The sequence below is a fragment of the Babylonia areolata genome, chromosome 2 (genome assembly GCF_041734735.1).
Source record: "Babylonia areolata isolate BAREFJ2019XMU chromosome 2, ASM4173473v1, whole genome shotgun sequence".
Lineage (NCBI taxonomy): Eukaryota > Metazoa > Mollusca > Gastropoda > Neogastropoda > Buccinidae > Babylonia > Babylonia areolata.
This window is the reverse complement of record NC_134877.1, coordinates 52,419,217-52,431,716: the sequence shown is the minus strand read 5'-3', so window position 1 is coordinate 52,431,716 and position 12,500 is coordinate 52,419,217. Positions and strand designations below refer to the sequence as shown.

Below are 12,500 nucleotides of genomic sequence, written 5' to 3'. Positions count from 1 at the left end.
TAAGAGAGAGAGAGAGAGAGAGAGAGAGAGAGAGAGAGAGAGAGAGAGAGAGAGAGAGAGAGAGAGAGAGAGAGAGAGAGAGAGAGAGAGCAATGAAACGAACCTGGTGATTTACACGTTAGTTATAAGCAGTCCCACCAAACCAACAGCTCCAGGTCAAGCCTTTTAAAGCTGGGGCCACGGAAAGGGTCCTGATAGCTAGATTACTACTGCTACATAACCCACACCGGTCGGTGCTCAGCAGTGCTTGAACCGTTGCCGAAAGCTGTTGCTGGCCAAGTTGAAAGGTCGGCCCAATCGGAAAGTCATTAAGAAAAGCTCGCTGACCCCCAAGGCAGTGATTGATACACGTCCACCAGTACCACCCTACCTGGACCTACCGCTGATCACTTTGCTTTAGGATTAAGCAGGCCATTTTGACTGTCCCACTTCTCACCGCTGGGCTTACGTTGTGTGAGGTGATTTTTCTTCGTCAAAAACATCCTTCACACTCACTTGCATTTCTTCTCTGGCGAAATGCCTGGGTATATGTATATATATATATATGTATATATTTAAACCAACTAAGCTGGAAAAACCGTGTCATTAGAAAACCCTTTTCGTACAAAAAAAAAAAAAAAAAAAAAAATCGTGTTGAGTTGCTCTGCTATAGTGTAACCCGTCAGCCCTTTTTGCCGGGGGTAGAGTTTGAATGGTGTGATAATGAATCCTGTACCCAGTATGGTTTGCTGGCTGGAGGGGAACTCAAGCGAAACAGTCATGTACGTAGTCGTGAGCACGAGTCCAGGAGCTTTTCTGACAGTTGGAGATCTGTTTGATTCTCGCCTTTCTGGCTAGCTGTACCGGGGGTGTGGGGGGGGGGGGGGGGGGGGGGGGGGGGGGGGGGGTCTTGATTCAGAACCCATCACCTTTTGTGTATATATCAATCAAACGGCCTCGGTCTTGCATAGTTTCTAGATGGATCTTTTTCTATGTTCGAACATAATACATATGGGCTGTTTTTTTTGTGTGTGTTTGGTTTGGGTTTTTTGTGTGTGTTTTTTTGCAGCTGTGATGTGATGTATGTGGTGGAATCCTTGGCACAGCTCTGCTAATTATTGGAGTATTTGAAGTGTTAGAGGATTGTCAGCAAGATCACCAAGAACCTTTTCAACAAGCTAAACTAAGCGAAATCTCCTTACTGCTTTGAAGTACACTGTACGTGTATAATGAAATGATTCAGGGGTAAAAAATCGTGACCCGTACAAGCCAATTAGAATGACCACGCAAAATACGTTGTATAAAACTTCCACCCTCTTGCCTTACTGAACACAGAAATCTTTTTCTTCGTCTCCATACTGATATGCAGACTAATTACCCACAGTTCACACACACACACACACACACACACACACACACACACACACACACACACACGCCGACGATCTCAGCAGAAATCTGTACCCAAGGACGTCTAGGGAAGAGACCCCCCCAAAGGCCTGGCCCTTCCTTAGCTGGGGTGGGGGGGCCTTGGTCCAGAAACCCAAAGTGAAGACGTTCAGGTGTGACAGAAGTCCACAAAGTTTATGGGAAACGAATCGCCGTGTTTATGACCAGCAATGAACGACAGCGTCGCTGCGCTGCTTTATGGAGCGTGTAACGTGGGGAGGAATGGGCAGTTTTGTCACACCGCGGCCAGAAAGGGGTGGATTACTGGATTAGCCGCTGAGCCGGTAGCAGGGGGCACCGTTTTCACTGTGCCGGGCTGTGTTGGGGGGCGGGGTGGGGGGCGGGAGGGGGGGGGGACAGCAGGGAAAGTGAAAGGGGTTGAAAGTGGGTCGAGAAAGAGGATCAAACACACACACGGACACACACGGACACACACACGGACACACACACACACACACACACACACACACACACACACACGAAGACATCGAACTGTTCCACTGTACCAGACAGCTGTATGTTGGAATAAATGTGCCCACATCAAGACACGTTCTATTGTATATGGGTGTATTAAATTTTGTTGTCGCGGGTACTTTTACGTGCGCTAAGTGCATGCTGCACACGGTTTATCGTCTCATACGAATGACTAGCGTCCAGACCACGGTTAGTGAAGGGGGATGGGGGTGGGGGGACGGGGCGGGGGGGACGGAGAAAAGACTGCCGAGTGAGAGATTGGAACCAGTGCGGCGTTCAGATTTACCACTTCCTAGGCGGACTACTCGGCCACCACTCCACCTTGTGTCCCAAGTCAGTACACATCCACTGACTAAGCGCGTTGGGTTACGCTGCTGGTCAGGCATCTGCGTATATGGATTTGTCCGAACGCAGTGACGCCTCCTTGAGCTACTGATACTGATACTGATAGTGATACTGATGATGATGGAACGTGAACAGCGTCTTCAGGCGATCACCTGTCTGTTATGCCCTGTTCCTCCCCAGCAGGGGCATGCAAGGCGTCCTCTCAGGCTGGTGGTGTATGATACGCGTACGATTAGAGGTGGATGAAGGAAGGATATGAATCACAACAACCAGGTCGGAAGGCCTGTTGTCTACTGTTGGCCCTGTTGCGTCTCAGTTTTTTTTGGGTTTTTTCGTGTGTGTGTGTGTGTGTGTGTGTGTGTGTGTGTGTGTGTGTGTTGGCTTTTTTTTTTTCCCTCAGCGGGCTAGAAGGTATGTGGACACGCCAAATTAAAAGCCCGGCCATGTATAATCGCTGCCTGGCCTTAACGACAACGTGTGACAACTGGTATAGGCGTAGGAGAGGAGAAGGGTTTTTTTGTTTGTTTATTTTGTTTTGTTTTTTTGTTTTGTTTGTGTGTGTGTTTTTGTTTGTTTGTTTGTGTGTTTGTTTTTATTTGTTTTTTGTTTTTCTTTTTGCTTTTCTCGCTTGCGTTTCTTTTCTCTTTTTTTTTTACCCCCCAATGACTGGCAGGACACACAGAAGTTGCTGTGACATTTGTGTTGTGGTTGTGTGGCCACACGGCGGAGTGCGCCAGTCCTTTATCAAGTTTACCACCAGGCGTATTAGCATCAGAATAGACATCACAGCCGACGCTGCCCCCCCCCCCCCCCCCCCCCCCCGCCCGTCCCCCCGCTTCCTCCCACTTCTTCCTTTCCCGTCGATACAGCAAAACAAGCAGTGCTGTTTGAAGTAAACCTTTCCTTGTTGACGACCCGAAAAGGCTGTTGGGTTCTAAAAGCTTTCTTGTAGACAGCACCGAGATTTTTTAATTCAATTTATTTTATTTATTAAACAAAATTTTTTTAGTGTGTGTGTGTGTGTGTGTGTGTGTGTGTGTGTGTGTGTGTGTGTGTTGGGTTGTTTGTTTCAATCAAATTGTGTGTCTTTGTGTGTGTAATTTTGGTTTGTCCTTGGAAAATGGGAAATATGAATGAGAATGTCACGATCATTATACGCATAATTAGTAGTAGCTCATAAAGCGATGTTTTGGGAGCGATTCACAATAAATGATAATATAAAATCAGCTCGCGGAAATCGTTTCCCAGAAGGTTTATGAGGGGAAAACACTTACGCGCTGAACCTTGTACTTAATTCAAACTGAGCAGCTTGAACGATGACAAAAGTTGTTTTGTTTTTTTGTTTTTGTTTGTTTGTTTGCTTTTTTGTACACAGTTTAACGAAGCGTTAATTGGACAATGTGATGAGGATATGGATACATATAATTATGGCGCCTCTCCTTAGACAGAGACCAAGCTGTAAGCGCTTTACAAGCACGGAGTCTTTTGCACAACAGACTGACTACCTGGGTAGAGCAGACAGACATCTGCCATTGGGTGTTCATCATTCGTTTCATGTGTCATTCAGTCATTTTTCAGTCACGCACGTATACACACTCATACAGACGTGTAACATTTTACATGTATGACTGTTTTGTTTATTTACCCCGCAATGTAGACAGACACCCATACTCCGTTTTCGGGGGTGTGCTTGCTGGGCATATTTCTGTTTTTAATCCACCAAGTGCTGACATGGATTACAGGATCTTAAACGTGCGTTTATGATCTTCTGCGTGCGTACACACACGAAAAGGGTTCAGGCACTTACAGGTCTGCGCATGTTGTTCTGGGAGATCGGGAAAATCTCTTTCCTTTTTTTTTTTTTTTTTTTAAGCCCAGCAGGCACCTTTATCGAGATTCGAACCCGGGACCCTCAGATTGAAATTCCAACGCTTTAACCACTTGGCTATTGCGTCCGTCACTACCATGCAATACGTTTACCTAAGACAGTGAATTCATATTTTTTTCACCGAACCTTCTGCACCAATTTAGTATTCTTTTCTTCTGGTTCCCCGCCCCACCCCGCCCCACGAAACCCGAGTAATAATAAAGAGGACGTTCCTTTCCTTGCCATCTTGTCTGTCCGGCCTTTGGCGGCGCAGTTTGCGTAATTTGTGGTGCTGCACCTGTGTGCAGGTATGTCGTCCTGACAGGTAGAGCAGCCATGATTAACTGCAAGGTAGTCAGGAGAGCTTGGGAACCCAGCCATGTATGCACTTCATCGTCACCAGAACAACAGACAGACACACAGACAGACAGAAAGACTGACTGACTGACTTGTAGGCGGTGTAGGGGACTAGGGGTGGGGAGCTTGGAGGATAATGATGATGATGAGGAGGAGGAGGACGAAGAGGCAGAGGATGGTGATGACGACAAAAACCTGAAGTTATAGAATATACTGCAATGAAATAGTTGTTCTGTTTGTATGACGCTTGGCTCCCCATATCAAAAGGTATGCAAGCAAGTTTTGTTTTCTGAAACAAGCAGTTCGTGGCAAGGCCGTTGGCAAGCAAAGCAAGTCAAATCATCATTACTGGCCATGTGCTCACCTTGTCTGTTGATGAAAAAGGAAAAAAAAGCCCTCCTACTGGCCGTATCTTCACCTTGTCTGTTAATAAAAAGGAAAAAAAAAGCCCTCCAACTGGCCGTACCATCACGTCTGTTAATAAAAAGGAAAAAAAAGCCCTCCAACTGGCCGTACCATCACGTCTGTTAATAAAAAGGAAAAAAAAAGCCCTCCAACTGGCCGTACCATCACGTCTGTTAATAAAAAGGAAAAAAAAGCCCTCCAACTGGCCGTACCATCACGTCTGTTAATAGAAAGGAGAAAAAAAAGCCCTCCAACTGGCCGTACCATCACGTCTGTTAATAAAAAGGAAAAAAAAAGCCCTCCAACTGGCCGTACCATCACGTCTGTTAATAAAAAGGAAAAAAAAGCCCTCCAACTGGCCGTACCATCACGTCTGTTAATAAAAAGGAAAAAAAAAGCCCTCCAACTGGCCGTACCATCACGTCTGTTAATAAAAAGGAAAAAAAAGCCCTCCAACTGGCAGTACCATCACGTCTGTTAATAAAAAGGAAAAAAAAAGCCCTCCAACTGGCAGTACCATCACCTTGTCTGTTAATAAAAAAAGGGAAAAAAAGCCCTCCTACTGCCCGCATCATCACCTTGTCTGTTAATAAAAAGGAAAAAAAAAGCCCTCCAACTGGCCGTACCATCACGTCTGTTAATAAAAAGGAAAAAAAAGCCCTCCAACTGGCCGTACCATCACGTCTGTTAATAAAAAGGAAAAAAAAGCCCTCCAACTGGCAGTACCATCACGTCTGTTTAATAAAAAGGAAAAAAAAGCCCTCCAACTGGCAGTACCATCACGTCTGTTAATAAAAAGGAAAAAAAAGCCCTCCAACTGGCAGTACCATCACGTCTGTTAATAAAAAGGAAAAAAAAGCCCTCCAACTGGCAGTACCATCACCTTGTCTGTTAATAAAAAGGGAAAAAAAAGCCCTCCTACTGCCCGTATCTTCACCTTGTCTGTTAATAAAAAGAGAAAAAAAGGCCCTCCTACTGGCCGTGTGTTCAACTTGCCTGTTAATAAAAAAGAAAAAAAGCCCTGATATTGGCTGTGTGTTCACCTTGTCCATTCATAAAAAAGGGGGGGGGGGGAAAGCCCTCCTAATGGCCATGTGTTCACCTTGTCCATTCATAAAAAGAAAAAAAGAGCCCTGATATTGGCCGTGTCTTCACCTTGTCCATTCAAAAAAAGAGAAAAAAAAGCCCTCCTACTGGCCGTGTGTTCAATTTGTCTGATAATAAAAAGGAAAATTAAAAAAAAACAACCCACAAAAACACACACACAAAAAAAAGCCCTCACACTGGCCGTGTGTTCAATTTGTCTGTTAATAAAAATGAAAAAAAACAACAACAAAAAAACCCACAAAAAAGCCCTCCTACTGGCCGTGTGTTCAATTTGTTAATAAAAATGAAAATTAAAAAAACAAAACAAAAAAAAAACACACACAAAAAAGCCCTCCTACTGGCCGTGTGTTCAATTTGTCTGTTAATAAAAAGGAAAATAAAATAAAAAAAAACCCAAAAGCCCTCCTACTGGCCGTGTGTGTATCGACACCAAAGCGTGTAGCTGAACGAACGGAATGGAAAATCAGCCAGAAGAGAGGACAAACAAACAGCGAAAAGTCTTCCACCTTCTCACGAGTTACCCCCACACCCCACCACCACCACCACGAACCAGCTTCCTTGTGCTCAGTGGACTGCTAAAGGAGGAGGGGCTGCTAGGGGCACGAAAGGACCTGTAGCAGGCTGGGGGCCCCTTAAATCTAAGGGGTTCTAATAGAATAATGACAAAGCTGAAGTAATAGGCGATTAGCCACAGTCTCTCTCCCCCGTCCCAACAAAGGAGCCAGGACCTCCGTGCTAACAAGACCACCAAAGGCGCGGGGAGTGGACTATGGCGAAACTGCCACTGTCAAAAGGAGGGACTTTTTTTTCTTCTTCTAAAAACTACGTGAATGCTGGATGTCATTGTTGCTCAGGGTTGTTGTTTTTTTTTTCTTTTCCCTAATTGACAGTTCGTCATACATGTGTTGTTCTGCTCAGGTGAGGGAAACGATGATGTTGTTGTTAAAAAAAAAATGTATGAAACTTTAGCTGTTTGTCGTACACGAAAGCAACTCGCTTCAGACTAGAGTTGATTTATTTTGGGTGATGTATTTTAATTATCACACCGTTATGCTTGACTTATTAACGTTACTGTACTGGGCGGTAGTATATTACAGTGTATCGTTCTGTGCTATTGCATTGCATTGCATTGTACTGTGTTGTAGTTCTTCTTACAGGTGACATAATCTTATTTGAAATGCAAAGAAAAAAAATCAAAATAAAAAAAACATGGCAAAATTATGATTTATATCTTTCTGCAAGTAATTCTGCTCCATACGTACGCGTACTACGGATAATTCTCTTTAATTATGAAGATTTAAAATTAGTCACCAAACAGTTAATTATCCATAACAGAAAACAAAACAACAGTTAATTATCCATAACAGAAAACAAAACAACAAAACAAGACCAAAAAGAAAAAAAGAAAAGAAAAAAAAAAGAAATAGAATAGAATAAAACATAATGAAATGATATCAGATACAATCCCAAAATTCCAACTTTGGACCTAGTCAGTACACCATACCTACCTCTGAAACCTTTTTGGCGTTTTCTTTCCCCCAACAAGGTAAATGACCCGTAAAGAAGAATCAGGGGACCTTGCAGTGCAGTAGGGGTCTCTTGTCAGAATGGGTCCATCCTCCTGTTTCATTCCCCCCCCCCCTCCCCTCCCTTCCTCCTCTTCCTACTTCTCCTAGCTCTCCCCCACCCCTTCCACCACACAGTCTTGTGCTTTGCCCATCTAGTGGTGTGGTGGGACACAAGACTATACAGACCACACGAGGGGGCCCACTTTGAAAAGAGAGAGAAGGACAGAAACACGGAGAGAGAGAGAGAGACAGAGACAGAGAGAGAGAGAGAGAGAGAGAGACAGAGAGACAGACAGACAGACAGACAGACACACACACACACACACACACACACACACACACAGAGGCAGAAAGAAAGACAGAGAGAGAGAGACAGAGAGAAAGACAGAGACAGAGGGGAAGACAGAGAGAGGAAGACAGAGAGAAAGACAGAGAGACAGAGAAAGACAGAGAGAGAGAGAGAGAGACGGAGAGATAGAGAGAGGGGGAGACAGAGAGAGAATGAAACAGAGACAGAGAGAGAAAGACACAGAGAGAGACAGACAGACAGACAGACAGACAGAGAAAGACAGACACACAGACATACATACATACAGACAGACAGACAGAGAGTCGCGTGACACATACATTGCTATGGGGTCGCCACCAACGCCATACACAGTACACAGTCAGTGTGGGGAGGGACAAGCGACTTGACGCCATCTTGCGAAGCCCTAGGTTACGACCTTTTTTCTTCTTTTTTTTTTCTTTCTTTCTTTTTTTTCTTTTTTTTTCCAAGCTGTTAAGGACAGGGTTGACGGAAAGATGGTGTAGGACGGAAAAGGGGGGAAGGGGGGAGGCGAAGGGGAGAGAGGCTGCGGATGGGGGTGGGGGCGGGGGTTGGGTGTGAGGGATAGGGGTTGTCAGCTAGTGTCTGAAAAGTGCGTTGCGCTGAAAACAATGGAGAAAGATGTGGAGGAGGTGCGAAGGTCCTGAAGAATGTCCCCCGTCCGTCTGTCTGTCTGTCTGGACGTCTTGACTGTGCCGGCCCCTGTCTGTCTCTCTGTCTGTGTGCGTAAGAATGTGTGTGATGTGATGTGTGTGTGTGCGTGCGTGTGTGTGTGTGTGTGTGTGTGTGTGTGTGTGTGTGTGTGTGTGTGTGTGTGTGTGTGTGTGTGTTTCTTTGTTTGTGTGTGTGTGTTTCACAGAAAACACCGGACAATATATATTGAGAGATCAGATAGATAGACAGATAGATTGAAAGGTAGTTTCATGCTGATTTGAACGCAGCTGTATAGATTATTCATCAGTGTATTACTACATTGTTGTTGTTGTTTTTTTGTTGTTGTTGTTGTGTTTTTTTGTTTTTTTGTTTTTTCTTGCTGGTCATCATCTGTCACATATCTGCCGCAAACATATTCACTATGATAACTCGTCATCATCACCAGCAACAGGCACCGCTATAATCATCATCATTATCATCCTTTGTTGTCAGCTTCATCACTGTCATCTTCATCATCATTGTTATCAACGCAATCCAGGAGACCAGGTTGCTGATTTCCTTCTTTCATTGCATGTGTATCTGTATCACGTTTAAAACTTCCATGTTTGTTTGTCCTGTGAAAAAAACCCCAACAAACCCAACAACTTTAATTACAGAAACAACATATCCTTTATAGAACAACAGACGAATGCTGAAAATGACACATACATAATCGTGTGTGTGTGTGTGTGTGTGTGTGTGTGTGTGTGTGTGTGTGTGTGTGTGTGCATGTGTGTGTGTGTGTATGTGCGTGTGTGTGTGTGCGTGCGTGTGTGTGTGTGTGTGTGTGTGTGTGTGTGTGTGTGTGTGTGTGTGTTTTGTCCTACAGCTGTACTCATTTTCGAGTCCAAAGGACAGGGTGTGGTGCAGATATACGGGAAACATGCACAGCAGTACCTTTGCTTCAACCGCCGGGGACGTCTCATTATTCGGGTAGGTGAAAGTTCACAACTATGTAAATGTGAATCTGATTATATATATAGACTGATAATGTACACTTACCACCACAGGCATTACCCACCCACCCACCCACACCCACACGCTCTCTCTCTCTCTCTCTCTCTCTCACACACACACACACACACACACACACACCCCCACACACAGAGGAAATAAGAGAGACAGTCTAATTTATTTTGAAAGATTTCGGTGATCATTATCCCATCCTGCCCCTCTGTCTCACCCCAGTGTCCGTTGAATTAAAGACAGTTATTGCTCAGTCTCTCTATACCTAACATCACTCTTAAGACGATAAGCATAACATAATTACCACTAGTCAATCGACTTTTTTTTTTTTTTTTTTAAAGCAGATGAAAGTTGTCTTCAAACTTAAACGAATATACCAACAGAAAATAAGCGAACCCCCCCCCCCCCCCCCCAACCCCCAAACCAGCAATAACAAACAAACTACAAAACACAGTTATGGTCAGTACAGGTCACCATGACCTTTCAAAAAAAAAAAAAAAAAAAAAAAAAGCCTTAAGATCCTCTTTCTCCCTATAGCCATGCCTACAAAGTCCACTGGACTGTGTAAACAACACTTGGTCAAGAACGCCTATAGGCTCTTTGGAGCTCTGGAGGTTTCACACACACACACACACACACACACACACACATACAAGAAGAAAAAAAAAAGAAGAGAAAACGACTTAAGCCACTCTTGCAAAGGATTAAGCACGTTGACGCTCCCAAGGCAAGCCATGGAGTGTGAGAGCAGGCTTCATCGTTTTCGTGCCAGAGTCGGGCGGATGGCTGCATTATCATGTTACTATTAGTGAAAAGAGGCGAGGTGGCGTTGTATTATACGTACGTACGTGTTAGTCGCTCGGGGTTTAAAAAAAAAAAGAAAAAAAAAGAAGTATGGGTTGGGGGGGTGATGGTGGCATGCATGGTTATAGGAAGAATATTTTTTACAGTGGCGGAACTTAATGGATAGCTTGAGGTTCTGTTATGTTATTGGTCGACCTGCTTTCTTTCTTTCTTTTTTTTTTTAAACACATAGCGCGTCAGTCGTTCTGGTGTCTGTTGTTTGCTTGTTGACAGTCGGTCAGTTAGTTAGTTAGTTAGCTGCTTGATTAGTTGGTTGGTTAGTTAGTTATTCAATTAGTTAGTTTGTTGTTAATTAGTTAGTTGGGTGGTTGGTTAGTTAGTTGGGTGGTTGGTTAGTTAGTTATCAGTTAGTTAGTTGGGTGGTTAGTTATTCAGTTAGTTAGTTGGGTGGTCAGTTAGTTAGTTGGGTGGTCAGTTAGTTAGTTGGGTGGTTAGTTAGTTAGTTATCAGTTAGTTGTGTGGTTAGTTAGTTATTCAATTAGTTAGTTTGTTGTTAATTAGTTAGTTGTGTGGTTAGTTAGTTAGTTGGGTGGTTAGTTAGTTATTCAATTAGTTAGTTTGTTGTTAATTAGTTAGTTGGGTGGTCAGTTAGTTAGTTGGGTGGTTAGTTATTCAGTTAGTTAGTTGGGTGGTTAGTTATTCAGTTAGTTGGGTGGTCAGTTATTCAGTTAGTTGGGTGGTTAGTTAGTTAGTTAGTTAGTTAGTAATTCAGTTAGTTGGGTGGTTAGTTAATTAATCAGTTAGTTGGTTAGTTAGTTATTAGTTAGTTGGGTGGTTAGTTAGTTAATCAATTAGTTAGTTGGATCGTTAGTTAGTTATTCAGTTAGTTAGTTGGGTGGTTAGTTAGTTAATCAATTAGTTGGATGGTTAGTTAGTTAGTTAGTTAGTTAGTTATTCAGTCGGGTGGTTAGTTTTCAGAGACAGAAAGAGAGAGAGAGGGTGAGAGAGAGCATTCTATACAAAAGTATTTGCTGACTGTGCATATTGTTTCATCTGCGTGCGCGCGCAGAAGCAGAACTATAATCCGTATGACTTGACCACCATAAGAGTTAACAACACACACACACACACACACACACACACCAGACGAAGGATGGTGCACTAATTCCGAACCCGGGCAAAGTTGGTCAATCTGACTGGACGACAAATCCTTGAAGTAATCTGGTGCGAAACCAAACTGGCGTGGTGTTAGGAATTCGCTTAGCGAGCCTGCTTCTATATAATAGCCAGCATAGAGAGTCCAGGGGAGGGCCAGATTAAGAGCTGGTGGTGTCAAGGAAGGTGGGAACGAACGGAACGGGAACATTATTTCAGCTGGAATGTGCGTGGCTGGTACTTTCCCTTTTCTGTCCCAAGCGGGCTGCACTAATGATGACTACTTATTTTAGCCAGTTATTTTTTGTGTAGTAAAAAAAAAAGAAACAGCCCATCGCACGCGTGCGCAGTGACAGAGAGAAAGAAAGAAAGACAGACAGACAGACAGACAGACAGACAGATTCATAGACAATTCTAGCACCTAAAAGTTAATCCCGTTAAAGCTTCCTCAAAGAACCCAAGAAACGTTCCATGGTGCCTCCTCCCCCTCACACCTCACCCACTCATCCTATCCTGTCTTTATCAGTTCCACACAATCACGCGCATCGACACATTTTTTTTTAAAACTCTCAACGTGCAGCAGTTAGTTCTTTACAACGCAACGTCGAAAGACCTTATCTAGATGCTAACTCCTCTAGGAGTAGTGCACAACACAACAAAGTAATCCCCGCCCCCTCCCTCCCCCCTTACCGCCCCAGCCCCCCTCCTTCCCTCCCTCCCTCCCCTCTCTCTCTCTCTCTCTCTCTCCACAGGCTTGTGTCAAAACAGTCAAGACTGGAGTCAAGTCCATTTCAGCACTCGCCGTCTGTGTGGCTCCAACAGATATTATTACACACTGCAGTCACTGCCGCTCCAGGTCTTTCGGGGTTTGTGGTGCTAATCGCCGTCTTAGAAAAAGTGGTATGCATATATTAAAAGGCTTGGCCCTTTTTTTATGTATGGCTCGGTCGATCTTTCTTTTCTTTTCTTTTTTTTTATGATACGGACCGCGTGACTGGCCTGC

The 12,500-nt window shown here is 44.0% G+C and overlaps 1 protein-coding gene across 1 annotated transcript in view; it reads left to right on the top strand.

The window, feature by feature from the left end:
* The window catches only part of LOC143274889 (uncharacterized), an 81,360-nt gene that overhangs the window by 47,714 nt on the left and 21,146 nt on the right, over positions 1-12,500 (top strand). The window contains exon 4 of the mRNA XM_076578874.1: positions 9,402-9,505. Within this exon, the coding sequence (XP_076434989.1) occupies positions 9,402-9,505 (104 nt within the window). The remainder of the gene's footprint in view (positions 1-9,401; positions 9,506-12,500) is intronic.